This window comes from Populus alba, chromosome 16 (assembly GCF_005239225.2).
Source record: "Populus alba chromosome 16, ASM523922v2, whole genome shotgun sequence".
NCBI lineage: Eukaryota > Viridiplantae > Streptophyta > Magnoliopsida > Malpighiales > Salicaceae > Populus > Populus alba.
In genome coordinates, this window is record NC_133299.1 from 6,075,221 (window position 1) to 6,095,566 (window position 20,346).

The 20,346-nt window shown below is 34.0% G+C and overlaps 4 protein-coding genes across 6 annotated transcripts; 3 read left to right on the plus strand and 1 right to left on the minus strand.

The window, feature by feature from the left end:
• The first annotated feature begins 1,299 nt into the window (after nt 1-1,299).
• LOC118049851 (probable mannitol dehydrogenase) lies at nt 1,300-3,738 on the plus strand. The gene is made up of 5 exons (XM_035059981.2): nt 1,300-1,613; nt 1,750-1,863; nt 2,541-3,021; nt 3,124-3,277; nt 3,373-3,738. Exons 1-5 carry the CDS (start codon nt 1,513-1,515, stop codon nt 3,411-3,413), a joined length of 891 nt encoding a protein of 296 aa, XP_034915872.1. The 5' UTR covers nt 1,300-1,512; the 3' UTR covers nt 3,414-3,738.
• A 1,385-nt stretch (nt 3,739-5,123) lies between these two features.
• Nucleotides 5,124-7,861, plus strand: LOC118049826 (arginine-specific demethylase JMJ22). Its single transcript, XM_035059944.2, has 2 exons — nt 5,124-6,540; nt 7,312-7,861. The coding sequence occupies exons 1-2, from the start codon at nt 5,270-5,272 to the stop codon at nt 7,550-7,552; spliced, it is 1,512 nt and encodes a 503-aa protein (XP_034915835.1). The 5' UTR covers nt 5,124-5,269; the 3' UTR covers nt 7,553-7,861.
• A 2,058-nt stretch (nt 7,862-9,919) lies between these two features.
• Nucleotides 9,920-12,389, plus strand: LOC118049815 (pentatricopeptide repeat-containing protein At5g06540). Its single transcript, XM_035059935.2, has one exon. It carries the CDS (start codon nt 10,143-10,145, stop codon nt 11,994-11,996), a length of 1,854 nt encoding a protein of 617 aa, XP_034915826.1. The 5' UTR covers nt 9,920-10,142; the 3' UTR covers nt 11,997-12,389.
• A 117-nt stretch (nt 12,390-12,506) lies between these two features.
• LOC118049797 (uncharacterized) lies at nt 12,507-18,682 on the minus strand. 3 transcript variants are annotated; one of them, XM_035059931.2, is made up of 15 exons: nt 18,437-18,682; nt 17,983-18,162; nt 17,065-17,135; nt 16,844-16,982; nt 16,658-16,743; nt 16,418-16,571; nt 16,154-16,344; nt 15,447-15,652; nt 15,262-15,351; nt 14,762-14,883; nt 14,533-14,634; nt 13,977-14,086; nt 13,759-13,846; nt 13,121-13,320; nt 12,507-13,006 (listed from the first exon to the last, which is right to left on the minus strand). In XM_035059931.2, the coding sequence occupies exons 2-15, from the start codon at nt 18,100-18,102 to the stop codon at nt 12,793-12,795; spliced, it is 1,893 nt and encodes a 630-aa protein (XP_034915822.1). In that variant the 5' UTR covers nt 18,103-18,162; nt 18,437-18,682; the 3' UTR covers nt 12,507-12,792. The 3 variants fall into 3 exon arrangements, with proteins under 3 accessions (XP_034915822.1, XP_034915817.1, XP_034915809.1); XM_035059926.2 differs by having other exon boundaries at nt 18,276-18,682; XM_035059918.2 differs by lacking the exon at nt 18,437-18,682 and having other exon boundaries at nt 17,983-18,261.
• Between the last annotated feature and the right edge of the window lie 1,664 nt (nt 18,683-20,346).

Here is a 20,346-nt window from a genome sequence, read left to right on the forward strand (position 1 = left end):
CCATGATGGGAACATGAGGTGGGCTGGTTTCGGATCCACAACTGGTAGAATAAGCTCCCTTTTTTAATTGAATTTAGTACTGGAGCGGAGGACATAAAAATGAAAAATAATAAAAAAAAAAGCATTTGGCGTGGGGAAAGCTAAACGTCTTTTAAAATATTAGTTAATATTTTTAATGATTTTAAAAATATATTTTTATTTATATACTTCATATTTCTCTACTAAAACTTTTTTTTTTCATGATTAGCAAGGTCTTTAAATAAAAAATTATTGGTTTCAATATTTTTTACTCGAGAATATAAAAAAAAAATAAAAAAATATTTTATTTCGAAATAATTATATAAAATATTCATAATAAAAAGAATGACTCTTGATTGATTAATAATTTGTCTATTTTTGTATTTTAAAAACACTTTTTAAAAAAATTATTTTTTTTATTTAAATTAATATTTTTAAATCTGATATCAAAATAATTTTAAAAAATAAAAAAATATTATTTTAATATATTTATAAATAAAAAATAATTTAAAACATAACTCCAATCACACTTTTAAAATTAGGAACAGCAAAAGCTATACCTTCTAATGGAGGATGGCCACCCATACCCGACCTGTCGTCTACGTGCTAGACATGACACTGGCTATGTCCTCTTTGATGGGCCCCGGCACGTGTCACAGTTCAAGGGAAACATCATCATGAGTTCGGGATGGGCTAGTGGATTTATGGTGAATTCTGGAGATGGGCTATTGAAATGGCCCACTAGTTTGTACTGAAAGGTTTCGAAGTATTGGAAACTATTATTGTTTTGTAAATTTGTAAATCTTTGGTGCATGAAGAATTATTTATATAAAATTTGATATGATAATATAAAAATTTACATGCATAAAATTTTAAATAATTAAATATATAATTTATATTATAAAAATAAAAAAATACATGCAACTTAATAATTTCTCAATCAAATGAATATTGAATTGATAATAATAGAAGCTTTAATACATTATTTTTAGAATATGAACTTAATACAATATTTTTTTAGAATATTTTTGCATGGAAATACATTAAATTAATATATATTTTTATTTTTTAAAATGTATCAATATATCAAAATAATAATAAAAAATTAATTAAAAGCAAAAAAGTAGCAAAGCAATACTTCATCCACTGAGCCAAACATTCCCGACGACACCAAATATAGTTGCGGACATGCATCATGTAATTGTCAACCGCAAAATATATATATATATATATATATATATATATATATATAATGATGAAGGAAAAATATGTGGACTAAAGTGCTGTGGCTGTGAATATTTTGATTCCTTGAAGTAATATCTGCCAATACGTCAGGCGCCGATGCATCATGCTCGAAAGCTCCCGGAGTTACACCACTCACCTCACCGTGTGTGTGTGTGTGGATATACACACGCGAGCTTGTAAAATTGTATTGGTGTTTGCTGCATCAGGAAGGCAAATCATGGTTTACAGTATTACATACTATAGAGAAAAATGGTAGATAAATTGCCAGAGGAAGAGCATCCAAAACCGGGATTTGGATGGGCTGCGAGAGACCAGTCTGGGGTCCTCTCTCCCTTCAAATTCTCCAGGAGGTTCTTCCTCATTCCCCATCACCTTACTTTTAGTCTCGTATTATTTGCTTTTTAATCTCCTTTGTGCATTCTACATGTTCCTTAAATCGGTTTATATATTAATTTAAACAGAAGGGCTATTTCTAATTTCTTGCAGAGCAACAGGGGAGAAGGACGTGGCATTCAAGGTGTTGTATTGTGGGATATGCCACTCCGATCTTCACATGGTCAAGAATGAATGGGGCGTTACTCAATACCCTCTTATCCCTGGGTACGTATATCCGATATTGAGTAGCCTGTGTGTTTGTTTTCATTTGAATTGATTGTTTTGTCTTAGTAGTTCTTAATTTGGAATGGAAGAGGATGGGATTTAGCCATAAGAACACAATTAATTTCATTTGAATATATTCGAAGAGATTTAATCTGGAAAGCGAGTAATTGTTTGGAGATAACCCTTACAGAAGGGGGGAAAAAGGAGAAAACAAGGTCTCGTTCTTCCCAAAATGCTTTGCTCCCATATAAATTGTCAGGATCCTAGCTATAGCAACCCTTTTCAACTGTAAAATGGCTCTTTGAATTTCCTATCATGAATTTTTGTTTCCTTTTTGTGAATGATTAAGATCAGAAATTACTGTTATTGATGATATTAAAATATAACAAGAAGCCAACAAGTAACTGTGGCTAAATCAGTTAAACAACGAGCAAGACAACATAAAAGTTTAATTAGCCAGAAGCTGGATTTCTAGGAAGGAAAACAAAGAAGCATTTAACAGAAAATATGTTGAAGATGCTTACTAAATTTAATGATTCCAATGAATTTCCATAAGATTCTAGGATCAGATCAACTCCTTTTGCTCATTCATCTATGAAGTTAAAGCGCTATAGCTCTTAGAATCTATAAATATTGAAAATCTAAGAGTAACGAGTTAATTAACTGTCTGAATGCAGGCATGAGATTGTCGGAGTAGTGACAGAGGTGGGGAGCAAAGTAGAAAAATTCAAGGTCGGAGACAAAGTTGGTGTAGGGTGCATGGTTGGATCATGCCGCTCTTGCGATAGCTGTCATAGTACTTACGGTGGCAGGTACCATGACGGAACCGTCACATATGGAGGCTACTCAGATAGTATGGTTGCCGATGAACACTTCATCGTCCGTATTCCAGATAACCTACCTCCCGATGCTGGTGCTCCTCTCTTTTGTGCTGGAATCACAGTCTATAGCCCCTTGAGATATTTTGGACTTGACAAACCTGGAATGCAAGTGGGTATTGTTGGCCTCGGTGGTCTAGGTCATGTAGCAGTGAAATTTGCAAGAGCTATGGGGGTCAAGGTGACGGTGATTAGTACCTCTCCTGATAAAAAACAGGAGGCTCTAGAAAATCTTGGAGCTGACTCGTTTTTGGTCAGTCGTGACCAAGATCAGATGCAGGTACAATTGTTTTCTGATCAATTTATTTACAAATGTGAGCTCAACTAATAATCACCTGGGTTTTTTGTATACTGTGTTAGGGTTTTTTATTTTCTTGTGTAGGCTGCAATGGGAACATTGGATGGTATCATTGACACAGTGTCCGCAGTTCACCCTCTGTTGCCTTTAGTTGCTCTATTGAAGTCTCATGGAAAGCTAGTTTTGGTCGGTGCTCCGGAGAAGCCTCTTGAACTGCCCGTCTTTCCTTTGATCGCCGGTACGTGTATGCATGTCTCCCGGAATAATTCATCTTGCCAATCGCAACAAGGACACCAACTGCATATATTTATTACCTTTGTGGATTAATAACAGGGAGGAAGACAGTGGGAGGTAGTTGCTTTGGAGGAATCTAGGAGACACAAGAGATGATTGACTTCGCAGCCGAACATAAGATAACGGCAGATATTGAAGTTATTCCGATGGGCTACGTGAACACTGCCATGGAGCTCGTGCTAAAACCAGATGTAAGATACCGATTTGTCATCGACGTTGGCAAGACACTGAAGCCTGCCGTTTGAATCATCGTACCTGCTGGGGTATTGTCTGGATTTTGTTGTCAGTGTACTCGCACATGAAGCCGTTTGGATGTGCCAGCAAAATTGCTGAAAATTATATTTTTCAAATAAGATTGTGCATAAAAAATATTTGAAATATAATAAAAATAAGTTTCGGCATCCATGTTTCATCCATTAAAACAGGATACAATATAATAAGTGAATAACTTTCCAAAATGGTTTTTCATATTTAAAAAAAGGTTGTATGATAAACTTTATTATTTTTTTCATATACAAAATAATATATATTATATTACATGGATAACTATATTAATGATATTTAAGAATTAAATTATATTCTATCAAGTAGAAAATAAATATTAGAAAGGTCGACGTAATATTACTGGCCAGGTTTAAATTTTTCCAAACATAAAAAGAATAAAGTTACAGTGATGCTAGGAACTTATAAATAAGTAAAAAAAAAATTCAAGATTCATATATCATTGAGTTGATTGTGTTTAATAAATTGAGTTGATTTAACAACATAAAAAAGATTATTAATTTAATAACAATAAAAACAAAGTAAAATCAGGTGAATCTTTTAAACTTAGGTTAATCTCTTTAAAATTATAATATGAGAAATCTCATACTAGAGTTTAATCAAAAACTCAATTCTCAACCAAAAAATAAGCCAAAAAACAATGTCAACTTGCATTAACTTATTAATCTCGTAACTCGAGTCATTTGACTAAAAGTATCAAATTTAAAAAAATCACAAAACCCAATTTTTCAACTAATCAAATATTAAAAGATGAAATTAAAAAAAAACAAAAAAAAAAAGCTCGAATTCACCCGAGTTAATCTATTAAACTCACAAGTGAAGTTATGAGATTGGGTAACCTAATAGAAAGAAAAATTAAGAAAATCACAAAATAAAAGAGTTAAAACTCAAAGTATTGCAATCTCTTTCCTAAAAAAGTTTAAGAGATTTCTCACTCATTGGTTTCTGTAAATTAGACCGGATATTTAGACGGCTTGTGGTTTAACAATCTAATTTTGATACAATATTCAAAGTCAAAAAGAACTTTTGATTTCAAGTAATCTTCATATAAACTTTAAATAACTTTAAATTTGTCTATGGAGGATATTTGAGACTTTAAAAAATTTAATTTATTATTTTCATTACATGTTTATGTTTCAAGAAATCCAATAATGATAATGGTAACAACAATGATAATAATAGTGCATGAAGGTCATTGTAGTGGTGGTGATTATGATAGTAGTTGTTGATATTATTAGATGATTTTAAAAATAAATTACCATGAGAAAATATTTATAAAATTTATAAATTTTAAAAGTGATCAAATTGATTAATTTTTTTATAAAATATGAAGTATAAATATAAAATATATATATATATTCATGTCAAAGTTTTTTACATAAAACAAACGCGATGACATGTTTTCCCAATGTAAATTAGTTTTCCTTGCTTGATGCTATATTTTAAGTCTGGTGTTTAACTCGCGAAAATAAGGGGAAAAAAGAAATTTTAAAAGAACAAAAACGTTTCTTTCCATGCTTGAGAAAACGGACACAACGAAACGCCTAAAGCAACCAGTGGATCCTTTACTAAAAAACCCTTGAACGTCTTCAATCTTTGCCTCCTTTCAGAACCTGAAGAAGGCGGCCACAGCACTCTATATTCTCTCATTACAATGCTAACTTCCACGAACTTATTGTCTCGAATCATAAAAAAGAACAGACACAAAAAACCCAAAACGAAAACAAGAAACAAAAGACAAGAAACCAAAGAAGAACCTGTTGAACAAGATGAACTAGAAGAAGACACTGAAGGGTTTAATCTAAAAACCTCAGCTCCATCAAATACTTATGGGGTTCAGCCACTTGGCAATCTTTACTTCGATCCAGGCTCTATTAACTCAAGAAACACCGGTTTAGGTAATCTTCAAATTTTGACTGATGAGTTAGTTCTTGATATTTTAGGATTTCTTGATGGAATCCAGTTAGGAGTTTTAGCTACTGTTAGCAAATCATTTTACGTTTTCACTAATCATGAGCCTTTATGGAGAAAACTTGTATTGGATAAGTTAAATGGTGAGTTTCTGTTTAATGGGTCATGGAAGTCTACTTATATTGCTGGCATTTACCCTTTATTTGACGTTAATGGCTGCTCGAGTTTGAAAGTTAGAGATTTTTATTCTGATTATCTTTTTCAAAGTTGGTTATGTGCTAGTCTTGAAATGAAACCTGAATGGCTTGAGAGAGATAATGTTGTTAGAAAGAAAGGTATTTCTGTTGAGGAATTTGTGATGAATTTTGAGGAGCCAAATAAGCCGGTATTGTTGGAAGGGTGTATCGATAATTGGGCTGCATTGCAAAAATGGGACAAGGATTATTTGGTTAGTGTGTGTGGTGATGTGAAGTTTGCAGCTGGGCCGGTGGAGATGAGGCTTCAAGAATATTTTAGGTATTCGGATCAGGTGAAGGAAGAGCGTCCATTGTATCTTTTTGACCCGAAATTTGCTGAGAAGGTTCCTGTTTTGGGTTCTGAATATGAGGTTCCATTGTACTTTAGGGAGGATTTGTTTAGTGTTTTAGGTAATGAGAGGCCAGATTATAGGTGGGTCATAATTGGCCCTGCAGGATCTGGTTCATCATTTCACATAGATCCTAATTCTACATCTGCTTGGAATGCAGTGATTAAGGGGTCTAAGAAGTGGATTTTGTTCCCACCTGATGTGATACCTCCTGGTGTTTATCCAAGCCCAGATGGTGCAGAGGTAGCATGTCCTGTTTCCATAATGGAATGGTTCATGAACTTTTATGGTGCAACAAAGAACTTGAAAAGGAGACCTATTGAGTGCATCTGTAAGGCTGGTGAAGTGATCTTTGTGCCCAATGGTTGGTGGCATTTGGTAATCAACTTGGAAGAATCCATTGCTATTACACAGAATTATGTCAGCAGGTACTTTTCTTTTCTTCTTAATTATCTATAATTTAGATAGTTCTTAGAATTTAACTTTAGAAAGTTCATCTGTGGACATCATTGGTTGAGTAAAAGGTTTTATGATAGCTCTTGAATAGACTTTTAAAAGAATGAAGTTGCTCTCTCATAACACAACTTCTGAAGCTGACAAGTAGAGATATGATTCATGAAACTGAATGACAAAAACTTACCACGGCAAACCCAGTATTCATGGATAGGAAGTGCAATGTTGGTAGGTCGGTGACAAGAATCAATTGATATAGTTGAGACCTCGGTTTAAGAAAATGAATTTATTTTAGCTTATTCAGTTTTATATGTTGGAGCCAATTTTCAAGTAAAGTCTTTGATTCTCTGGATTGAAAGTAATGAATTTCATTAGATTATCTCATCCTTTGCCATGTATACCTTGAGATGTTACATAAACTAAACAGTAGAAGAAACTATTCTCTAGAGGGTGGGAATTCATTAATTTCCGTTGTCACTGTTTAAATAAGAAGCTGGTGAATCAGTTACATTGGTTTATCCATACCTGACACACAAAATAAAATAAGAAAATCTATTTTAATTCTTGTCTTGCACTTCACTTCAATCTCCTTTCCCAGTCCTCGTCTTTTTAACATGGCCTACCCATTTCCAAAGCCCTAGCTCTACCCTTTATTTTTTATATAGAGAAAAGACTGTTGCTTCATATTTTAGGAGATGAGAAACCAATACCCATTGGTCACAACTGACTTATCGAGTATCTTGCAGGAGAAATCTGCTGAATGTTTTGGATTTTCTTAAGAGGCCAAATGCAGGTGAACTAGTGTCTGGAACTCGAGACCGTGTGAATTTGCATGATAAGTTTGAGAATGCTATTGAGTCCACTTTCCCTGGAACTATCGATCAATTGGTGCAGAAAGCAGAGGAGAAAAAGGCCCAAGAGAAAAAACTTTCCTTCTGGGACTCAGTGACTGATTCCCATGCTGGTGCTTTCAAGTTCTCTTTCTAAACAAACCCCACAAAGGCTGGATGCGTGGGAAGGGGACAACAACTTACTCTGGAACAAACACAGGCGTACGTCATATTCCTGCTCCTCGTTAAACCATGATCTTGCAATAGAATGTAGATGCTTGAAGAACATATTTTCCTCTCAAGAATTCAAGCTTGAGCTTCGCTCTTCCTTCTGGTGGAAACGGATCCTTTTCCCTGTTCAGTTTTTTTTGCGAATGAAATGTTGAATCATTCTTTCTATTGTTTTGGTATACATACATTCAGATGCTCAGAATTGTAGTAATTGAAATGAATGGTTATTTGTCAATCTCAGGTCTCATATGTGAATGGGAGGGAGTTCAGGAATCAAAAATGGAAACGAACAAAATGAAGGTGGTGTTTAAGATTATAGTAGTAGCTTGCTTTCTAAACAACATCTCTCTTAATTGGATATATATATATATATCTGCTGAATTTTATTTTATTTTTTTAAAATGGCAGTAACATTCATACAACTAAATCTGTATTGGAAAATAAAAACCAAAAGAATTTGTTGTCGTAAGAGTCAAGACTGCTAAATGAACATAACTGCTGTCCTGGTTGAGAACCCAGCACCTGCTTATTTAAGAAGAAAATTAAGAGGGCTTAATATTTTACTGTGCTCTGGAAAAAAAAAAAATTATGAATTCACACAGTTATTTTTAACTTTTTATTTTTTGTTATTTTTTTTTTTTCAGTTATTTTTTTTTAAATATGATACTTCAACATTTAATTAATTTTTTAAGGTTTTTGAGGTTTTTGTTTTTACTCGGTCAACTTTGCAATGAGAAATGTTAAAAAACAAAAGTTTTGACATTAAATTGATAAAATTAAATTTGATTTTTTAATTAAATATAATTAAGACTTTGAGGACTAAAAATTGACATTGGAACTATTGGGTGATGTGAAAGTTGCAGCTGGGCCAGTGGAGATGAGGCTTCAAGAGTATTAGAGGTATTCGGATCAGGTGAGGGAAGAACGAACGTCCATTGTTTCTTTTCGACTCGAAATTCGGTGAGAAGGATCCTTCCTGTTTTGGGTTCTGAATAGGAGGTAGGTTCCAGTGAACTTTAGGGAGGATTTGTTTAGACGGTTTTGAGAGCGTGGTGTAAATCGTGGTTTTATAAAATTTAATTTTTTTTTTTTATTAAAATTTAATGCGGTTTGTATATTTTGGATCTTTTTGATGTGCTGATATTAAAAATAATTTTTTAAAAATAAAAAAATATCATTGCATGTATTTCGACACAAAAAGTTATTTGAAAAATAACCATTACTATATTTTCAAATACGCTCTTAGTGTTTTAGGTCATGAGATGCCAAATTATAGTAAGTAAGAGGGGTCCTAATTGGCCCTTCAAGAATTTCACATTCCATTACAATTATGATTTAAAAAAAAAAACTATCTCATGATGAATTTATTGTCCGCCATGAAACAAATCATTATAAATTACAACAATAATAAATTCACAGTATGGCACTTAAATTTAGTTATATATATATATATATATCTTTTGATATTGCAATAACTTGAGTTTAGACTTTACACATTGTTTTAACCATCTACAAATATGAACCCTGAGGTGTTGAGAAAATTTTCCATTGCTAAGTTTTGCAAAATAAAATTTAACTTTAATAGTGTAAAGCAGCTAAAGATTGGGGGGCCGAATTCGAGGCTTTGAAAGAATTTGGGCACCTTTAATTTTCTTCCATTAGGGACTAATTTGCAAGGAAAATATTTTATTTTTATTTTGGTTGTTGTTCTTTCTTTTCTTTGATCCTTCCTTGTTTATGGGGGGTTGAAGTTAATGGGTGGTGTAAAAAAAGCTGGCTCATGCAATGCAGGCGTTAAAGAGTTAGGGAGGCCGCAACAATTCGGCGATGCATATGACCTTTTTTGGTGGCCTAACCCGGTCATCCACGGTGGTGTTGGATGTGTCATGAAATGCTTTTTCATATAAGGGAACACATGTTGGCTGATTCATGGTGATGTGTTATCGATTTTTTTTTTTCTTGTTTCTCTTACTTTTTCTTAAAATTTGCATTCATCATTTCAAATTTTAGAGTTGCCCCTCATTTTATTTTCATTTCTAATTTAATTATTGTTTTTTTATTGTTAATTTTTTATTCTCGGTCCTTTTTTAAAGTTTAGAGTTGTTTTTTATTGCATGTTGTCTTTTATTTTTCAAATTTGATTTTTTTTTTTTAATTGTAATTTTTTTATCCTTCTGTGAAATTTTTTTTTTTTTTTAATTTTATCCTTGAAATGTGTGTTTTTATAAATAGATTTTACCGTCCGCAGCGTAGCAAGCACAAGAATCTAGTGTGAAACAATATAATGTGAAAAGAGAAACCCACTGGTGAGTCCTCCACTGTATCATTGGAACAGAGGGAGGTTACACTTTCCCACACAATTGAGTACCACCACTGTATCATCCCTTTTAGACCAGTTGATCCTAATTCGACATCTGCTTGGAATGGGGTCTGAGTCCCACCGCCGTGAGAAACAGGGCCCAAAGAGTAAAGACCTGTGTGCTATCTAAGACAGACACTAGATTGCTTAGAAAAACATGTGTGGTTTTAGTAACTTAGTTTTAAGGAAACTAGAGCTAAAAAATCCGAAACTTTCGTTGTTAGAATCTTGCACCACTCTCTCCCACCTGAAAATCATACATGCCCACTTGATAAGAGCACACACAATCTTTGATGTTTTTGCCGCAAGTTGCTTAATCTCCATTAGCATAGATAAGAACTTGCTTGATTATGCAGCACAAGTATTTTATCAAATCCAAAACCCAAATATTTTTATCTATAATTCATTTATAAGGGGTTTTTCTGGAAGCAAAGACCCGGATAAGTCCTTCCATTTTTATGTCCAATCAAAGAGAAATGGCTTAGTTCCTGATAATCTTACGTACCCATTTTTAGTCAAGGCTTGTACTCAAAACGGTTCTTTAGATATGGGTATACAAGCTCATGGTCAAATAATTAGGCATGGGTTTGATAATGATGTTTATGTTCAAAATTCACTTGTTACTATGTATTCTACTTTAGGTGATATTAAGTCTGCTAGCTATATTTTTAGGAGAATTTCATGTTTAGATGTTGTTTCTTGGACTTCAATGGTAGCTGGGTATATTAAATCAGGAGATGTTACGTCTGCTCGTAAATTGTTTGATAAAATGCCTGAAAAAAACTTGGTTACTTGGAGTGTAATGATTAGTGGGTATGCGAAAAATAGTTTTTTTGACAAGGCAATAGAATTGTATTTTTTACTTCAATCAGAAGGGGTGCAAGCTAATGAGACAGTGATGGTTAGTGTTATAGCTTCATGTGCTCATTTAGGTGCACTTGAACTTGGAGAAAGAGCACATGATTATATTTTGAGAAATAAGATGACTGTGAATTTGATTCTGGGAACTGCACTAGTAGATATGTATGCAAGATGTGGAAGTATTGATAAAGCTATCTGGGTTTTCGACCAACTTCCAGGGAGAGATGCACTGAGCTGGACAACTCTGATTGCTGGATTTGCAATGCACGGTTATGCCAAGAAAGCACTTGAGTACTTCTCACGAATGGAGAAGGCAGGATTAACACCGAGAGAGATAACATTTACTGCTGTTTTATCAGCTTGTAGTCACGGGGGATTAGTTGAAAGAGGATTGAAATTATTTGAGAGCATGAAAAGAGATTATAGGATTGAACCTAGGTTGGAACACTATGGGTGCATGGTTGACCTGCTTGGTCGAGCAGGGAGGTTAGCAGAAGCTGAGAAATTTGTTAATGAAATGCCTATGAAGCCTAATGCACCAATTTGGGGAGCGTTGCTTGGAGCTTGCCGAATTCATAAGAACTCAGAAATTGCAGAAAGAGCTGGGAAGACTTTGATTGAGTTAAAGCCAGAACACAGTGGTTACTATGTGCTTCTTTCTAACATCTATGCACGCACAAACAAGTGGGAGAATGTTGAGAACATCAGACAGATGATGAAGGAAAGAGGAGTTGTGAAACCACCAGGTTACACTCTGTTTGAGATGGATGGGAAAGTTCATAAATTCACCATTGGTGATAAAACCCACCCGGAAATTCAGCAGATTGAAAGAATGTGGGAAGAGATCCTTGGGAAGATAAGACTGGCAGGATACACTGGAAATAATGATGATGCATTGTTTGACATAGATGAAGAGGAAAAAGAAAGCAACATACACAGGCACAGCGAGAAGCTTGCTATTGCATTTGCTATTATGAGAACTAAAGGTCATGATCCCATTCGAATAGTGAAGAACTTGCGGGTATGTGAAGACTGCCACACCGCTACAAAGCTGATTTCTAAGGTGTATGAACGGGAGTTGATTGTTAGAGATCGGAACAGGTTCCATCATTTTAAGGGGGGAGCCTGTTCTTGCATGGATTACTGGTAAAAAAAAAATGCAGTTCATATAATTATGGTTTGAATGATGTTCATGGAACTGTATGACAAATTTAGAGACAACTTGAACTTTTGGCATAATCTCCCAGAACAGGAGCTTTCTCATTTTCATGGTTAGCCCTTCGGGGACAAAGTATAGTTACAGGAGTTGAGAACACAAAAGGCATAAATCATCTTTGACTAGTGGATGTTTGCTTATACGTTAAAAGGAAAACAAGTAAATATTGCTCTTTGAGCAACAAGAAAGCAAAATATGATAACGAATTGACAAATGGAGCCTACGGAAATTAAACCGAGCCAACATTTTTTTTTTTTTTTTTTTTGTTAGGCAATTAAAGCTTTTATTTTTTATTTCATATATAACCCCTTCATGAAACAAATAATTCTGTCCAGCTCCAAGTTTCATTCAAGATCACAGGATTGTTTACTTAGTTTTCCAGCTGAACGATCGAGTTTCAAAGAGAATAATATTATAAAAAATAAAATAAAAAAACATTGAAAATGTTGAATAAATAGATTAGACTTGAACGAAAGAGCAACATTTCTCAAAAAACAGAGAGGGAATGGAAGGAGATGAAAGTAAACGGCACACAACATAACAGGCACGGGAAAAGGCATAATGCCAGCTACTTTCATAAATATTTCAAAGGACTACACAGTGTCAATCAGTAACTTCAATTCTGTTAAAGAAACAAGATTACATTGGATGGAAAGACAGGGAAAGGATCGATTTTAATCGGCAAAATATAGAGTGCTGTGTCTCTATCAGAGACTCCACGAGTAAAATGTTAGACAGGTGAGAGGGAAGCCACATAAGAACCATCGCTGTACTTCAAGCCTTTTAAGAAGCCTGAACGCAAGCAAGGAGCAACGGAGGCTTCTGGAATACCAAAAGAATGACTACTTTCTTGCAAGCCTTCAACCGCCGCAGCTTGATCAGGTTTTTCAGAGGCTGTCTCAAGAGCAACATTCAAGCCAATAGAGGTGCGTTCTGTTGTAAAGCTGAAAATTACCCAAATTAAATCAAAACAACAGTTGAGCACCGAATAACTGTGTAATTGTGGTGATACTAAATAAGGGCCTCGATGACAAAAGCTTATGAGAAATTTATCATACCTTGCCTCAAAGCTTCTCCCATCAGAGTCCATGAGTGCACATACACGGCAAACAATCCATGATGGAATATATGCATCCTTAATTTCAATGCTGGATAAGAGCCCAGTGGATGAACCTTGACTGGATTCGGTATCTTTAACTGTAGATTCTTTAGGGGAGGCAGCAATATGGTGAGCTCTTTTTACCTCCACGCATTTTATCTGTGAAACAAGATCAATACTCAGCTATGCATACATGCTTCTGACATCATGAGGCAAGAATCATGTATCATTTTGAATAGATTCATATTTTCAATATTAAAAAGACTGGTGAAAAGCACAGATAAATCTTCAAAGAAAACTATTTAAAAAGAGAACATAAAAGGAGAACATATTTAATAGAACACTTTGCAATGGATAATCTAGCTGCCGATACAAGGGCACTAATGTTCTGTAAGTGAATCAGATTTGATTGTGAATGAAAGTTTCACCCTTGAGGTCCTGTCATGAAAGATTGACGAGAGTGCAAAAATTTTGGTTGGACTATGAGAAAAGACTCGGCAATAGAGGCAAATATAGGCAAAATGGTAACAGAGATGAAAGTATGCTCTGACTTTTAGCTCTATCTATTGAGTCCAAGATTAACTTTACGATACCCACCTCTGGAGAAGAAAGAGCAGCATTCTGAAATGGAACAGGGGAGTACAATACAGGAACATCTACTCCGGACAAAAAGGTAAGGGAAGATCTGAAGGCAAGGACAAGGAAGCGAGATATAGTCATAACATTATGCAGAAAATATGGAATTAATTTCTGAACTATACAGCTAAACTCAACAGAAAGGTATTTTTTTCAAAAAACTTAAACACTGCACTTACCTGTAATTTAACAAAAAATCATACAACCCATTTACATTCTTATTTCCACAGAAAGCCAGCAGCGATTGTGGGCTATTATCAACATCAGACAAGGAACTAAGGCGACGAGTCTGCATCATGTTAGCAGGAACCATATATTAATTATAAAGTACAAGCAACGGGATTAAAAGTAAACATCAGAGGATCTTGACAAGAGAAAATTGCACAGAACTCTCCAGTTAGGTAATGTAATTATTAGAAGACAAAAGTAGGAGCTTGGGATGTACAATCATCACAATCCCAACAACCGTAATAATCATACATCATTACTACAGGTTGCTAGATATCCTTTACAGCCCAAACTTTCAAATCTTAAATGATCATGAACTAAAGAATACTAAGCATTTAACTAGGACCATTAATTCATTAAAAGAACAAAAGGAGGAATAATTGTTGGATTATATTAATTCAAAGTATTAACTAATCAAAGAGCTTAATGAACCATGAAATCAGGGAAGGCAACTTATTTAAGCCCAGAGAAATGCAAGATGGACATATATGGAAAGGATTCACTTACCTGGCCCAAATTTTGTTTCTCAATCTCAGAAAGCTCAACTAAATCTTCAGTGGTGACTTGCTCTACTTTAGAATAACAAAGTGGCATGGAGAAACAAACGTCCTACACAACAAATTAATAGTGTTACATAATATGACAAACTTATAGCAAACATACATAAATTAAAACATCTGGCAAAATTATCAACAACATAAATGAGCAAATATTAAAATATCAACAGAGATCTTACATGTTCTCTCAACAATGACCTCAGACCTCTTGTCGACTGGGAGATGTAAGCATTGCATAGGTGTTTGCTACATCCTGAGCCATCACTACCAGTGAACATCACCACAAATTGTGAAGTGCACACTACAAAAAATTCCCATGAAAACTCAATGTTAACTTGTAGTTTGAGGGGAAAATACTTTCATGGGCTATAAAGAAATGGTGAGAACCATATCACTTCAAAATAATAGCTTTTGCATGATTGCCATGTTACAAGCAGCTCTTGGTATGCAATGTACCAAATTAGGAATCACAGAAAGGAGGTATGAGTTCTAATTATTGATATGCAGACACAACCTCTGACATCTACTAAATCCAAGTAATATGCCTCGATGATAATGATGCCCAGAAGCAACAACATACTTATTTTGCACAAAATATTCCATGTTTGTGGAAAAAGAACCAGAATTTAAAGCAGGACGAGAAAAGAGATAGATTAATAGAATAAGAGCAGAAACATACCATAAAAAATATTGCAAATGTTCTTTCGAAGCATGTAATAAAGACTTCGAAAAGAATCCTCCCATGCCAGCTGCCGTTTTCTCAAAAAATCTATACCCACAAAATAAAAAGCGAGAACATTAGAAAGGGAAAGGAGGAAGGGAATAGAAAAGGTCTCGTATGAGTTAATGTTTTTATTTGACAACCTCCCTCAATTGCTGATGAGGTTAGCACTGATATAACAGCAGGAGGCAGGGTAGATTGAGGGTAAACCCATGAATGCAAAGCTTTAGAACTAAGGATCTGAGAAGTCATTGCCTGCCCAGAGCTACTACTGTCCTTGGAATCACCAAATTGGGATGCAAGCTGTGGCATGCCGTTGTAGGTGCTGCTCATAATTGACCTATGAATCCTAAAAATTGCAAGCAAAATATTAACTGCTGATTAACAACCTACAGCATGGAACTTGCTAACATATTGATTAACAGTTTCCAATATGGTGTGCCATATCAGATAAGATGCAAAATAGTCATTGAGGAAACAAAAAGACCACATATTTCATGATTATTTTCATGAATCAATAGCTGAGGAAGTCAGAAACAGAACATTTATCCAGATTGAAAACAAGAGCATAAGCCACTCATACCTTTTCAATTATTCATGAATGCATTTAATTGAGATTTTCAGGTGCATGGTAAAGTAACAACAAATTTTTATCACAAATGAAAATAGAACAGTATGACTGAAAAATTACCTTGAGAAAGAAAATTAATTAGCTGGAAGTTTAAAACACTCACATGATGAAAGATCAACCAACCATCAAATAAGTTCAAGGGTTGATATTATCTTAATTAGAGGCAGCAGAACAAACTAGTAAAGGAATACTAACTTTTGAAGTACTTTACAAACTCACCAATTAACTGAAAAGGAGGATGCCACCCGCATTCTAGTTTTCAAAGTAAAATCAAGAGGAGCCTTTTTGCCAGCTATATGGCATTCAGAGCAGAAATTGCCACCATGATTGCCAGCTTTTTCAGAAGAATCAGCATTTAAACCAGAAGTGTCAGGCGGTTCATGGGCCACAAGTCCTTTCAATGCTTTATCCTATGTAAGCAAGTCAAGTCAGAACAAACATGACTTTGATTAACAAGAAAGAAAAATTGCCAGCAAAGCATACCATTTCTACAAATGCCAAGCCAGATGACCTTTCACCACTAGATGAAAGCTCAGTAACACTGCGAAATATACTTTGACTGCAGTTTTTGATTGTTTGATGAGGTTGTACCACATCATCTTTCAAAACTTCGTCAGAAGCAACCGAATTCTCTGTACTGCCATGAGATGAAAAGCAAACCAGTGAGGAAAAAAGGAACTGTCTATATATTGCAGATGAGATACACTGTGCTAAAAGGAATACCATGAAAGTTGCTGTCTCTTGGTAGCCAGAGTTGAAAGCACAGAGATATTCTTCAGGCTATTAGTTTGTTCAGTTGATGTATTTTCCTGAGTGTAAATGGAAATATAGTGAACAAATGAATAAAGTATTAATGATAACATAATCAGAGCCAGAACATCGGTATCCTAATCTGGAAAATACAATAACCTTTGCATTGTCTTTTACAGAAAGCATCCTAAGCCTGGATTTTTTTATAGGATAAACTTCATCCATGCGGGTGTTAATGTATCTAGGAGTCCTTGATGCATCTGGTCTCCTAAGCCAATTATCCATCTCAATACCATTACTGGAAGGTAAAAAGGAAATGGTCATCAGATCAACAAAAAATAAAAATAGTAGTTCAGAAATAGAAAATTAGAGTAATTTACTTCTTTGAACCCAGTGGGGCTGGAGATTCATCTACAATCTCTATAACCTTTTTCCTCCTCAGCTGCTCTCCCTGCATGCCAACAATGATGACAAAACTGAGAGGTTTTCCTCCACTACAACTAAATAGATTTGAAAAGATTCTTGAACTCAAATTTAATGCAGTTAATAAACAACAGTCCCAATTACATTGAGGTAACATGTGATGTATTATATATAAATCCTCAGTTCTTGCAATTCAAAATGAAAAGTAATTCTCAATTACCCCCACCCTCTCCTCAAACACTTCGTAACATAAAAATGGAAGTGTTTATAAAACAAACTAAAAGCATTAAGCAGGTATAAAATGAGAGAGTGAGTCAAGGAATTATGAGGAAACTGGTCAATTAACCCATTTCCACACACACATCCAAAAAATAAAGGAAATAAAGAGGTTCAAACAAAAAACAAAACATAAAAAAGATATCAGAAATTGATTAATGAACATACAAGTAAGCAGAATATCAGTCTTCCACCCCTTCCTATCCAACATTTACAAGGGAAGTGGACACATAAGACAAACCATCATGCGCATGAATCTAATCTCACTTGGTTGAAAATGCCAAAATTCAACCATTCAAAAAGTGATAAAAACTTCCAAGTTCAAGACCTTACATGCTGTTTGGAAACTTAAGATTTGAGTGGAAATGAAGTCATTTAAACACCATTTACCCAATTAGGGATGATGATAAGTAAGGTAAATGATGTATTTTCATTAACACAAGTCAAATAAATTTCACAACTTTAAAACTTATTCCAAGCAAAAAACTTCAATTAGCAAATCAAATCAATTTAATCTACTTAAATAGTTGAAATCAATTCTAGCATAGAATTGATTCCATACAAGCTGTAAAACACATAATAGACAGTTGAAAACTTACTCTCAGTTCGGACGGAGTCTTCCTTTTAACCATTGTACCATCAGTTAGAGCAGCAGCAGCGCCACCAATTTGAACATTAGCAGAACCTAAAGAACCTCCCGGTAGAGCAACCTTTGCCATAAATTACCCTCACAAACACTTCATAACAACCAACCCCCTTCCCACCAATCAACTCACCACCTATAAACAGATATTCCGTAACATTTAAACAAGTAATTTGCAATCAATAAATACATCTTACTCATTATTAACAGAAACATAACATCAAACAGATTAATTTCTTATTAACCTACAAATAATTTAAAGAATCCAATTAATGCTGAGGAGAATCAGTTTCTGACAATCTAATGTCGTTTCAACTATAACTCTAGCAGCAGCATTAAACGCAGATTTACGGAGAAATTGCCGGGAGGGGGGGGGGGAGAAAAGGGAAAGGATGTGTTTTCAATGTCACCTCTGCGAAGCAAAATTTGAGAGAAACCGATTTTTGAATCTCACAATTAAAAAATGGAGGTAGGGTTCAATTATGGGGTTTTTGATCGATTTGCCCCAAAAATTAAGAGTGTAGTTAGGGCAAAATTTGAATAAAAAAATAAGAGCAGGTTAGTGAGAGAGGGAGAATTTAAAAGTTGCGGTAAAGTTTATGTTTTGGGTTTGAACATTTTCGTAGTTTTCATTTCCCCCCTGTCCCTTACGCCGTTAGTTTGAGGAGTTAACTGTCAGAGATTTGATTGAAAAGTGACGTTTAGCAGTAGGAGTTTGATGATTGGCGTTATTAATTCTACTGCTCGCTAGGCCTTTCTCACGCGTGTGTCTCGGGCAGAGAGTCGAAGCGTCCATTAGTTACTCCTTGATTGGCCAAGCGTTTGGTAAAAGTGTTTTAACAAAAGCCCAATTAGGCCCATTCACTTATATTTGGAATATTAGTTTAGGATAGGCACTCGGTCTGCTGTGGGTAAATTTTTTTTTTATTAAAAAATATTAAAATAATATAAATATTTAAAAAAAAAAATTGAGGACCTAATCATTGAATCAAATAGTTTAATTTAATAGAATGATTAGAAAAAAATATATTGATAATAAATAAAGTAGAAGAAAAAAAACCAACAATAATTTAATACAAAGATGTACACTTGTCAATATTATAAAAATATATATTTATAATATTATTAAAAAAATCTCAATGATTTTATTTTTTTAACAAGGTAAATATTAAATGAAAACAAGATAATTGTATTTTTAAAAAATAAAATAAAATAATGTTAATCTTGATTTCAGGCAAATAAAATATCGAATGAATAAATTAAAAAGAAAATAATTTAAAAAAACAAAAAAGAAATCACCCAAGTCTGTCCGAGGTAACACTCCAAATTTATAACCTCGTTGTAGGACTAGGATAACCTTATTGAAAGCAAATAGAATAAAATTACGAATCTAAATTTTTAAATCAATCTAATATTAAATGATAAAATTAAAAATAAAAAAAGTCTAAGTCAATCCCTGTGAACCTACTTAATCCTATGACCCAGAATATGATATTGAGATAACTCAATAGAAAGAAAATTTTTAAAAAAGATCTAAAAAAATTGAATCCAGCCTGATATAATTTTTAAAACTCGTGACATGAATCATAAGGTCAGATCATAGCATAAAAGTCAAACTCAAAAAAAATAACAATATCAAATTCTCAACTAGCCAAAATAATTAAGGGTAAAATTAAAAAATAAATTCAAAAAAAAAGATCAAAAAGAAAAAATATAGATTTGAAAATAATGATGACCAAATTTTAAAAAAAATGGTGATGGATGAAATTGAAAAATAATTTTGATAAATAAAAAAATAAGAAAAAAAATCCAAAGAACAATAAAAAGAACAAGGCCAGACTTTATATAAAAACAAATGTCAAATGATGAAACTAAAAAAAATATAATTTAATGAAGGATTTAAGGTCAAATACATCGCAATTAAAAGAACAAGGACCTAATTTAATTCAACAAATAAATAACTAGACTTCTTTGTTTTTTTTTCAATGCCCAATGTATTGTTCAAGGAGAAGAGAGATAAAAGACACAAGGAGGGAAAACATGTTGGCAGAGCTCAATTATAACTTGTTTGGTGGTTTTTGCCTCACCAACATGACATGAGCAACGAGACATATCCAACACCATCCCAAAAAGTAGCATTTAAAATTTTTATGGCGTTGCACGCCCTATCTGAAAGGTGAAGGAGGCATCTACTTACCAGTTTTCTGTGAGGCGCGTGCTAACCAGTTTTTTATTTAAATTATATTTAATCCTGACCCCACTTGAAAATATACGATATAGTTGTGATATCAGAATAACCCTATATAAAACAAATTGAATA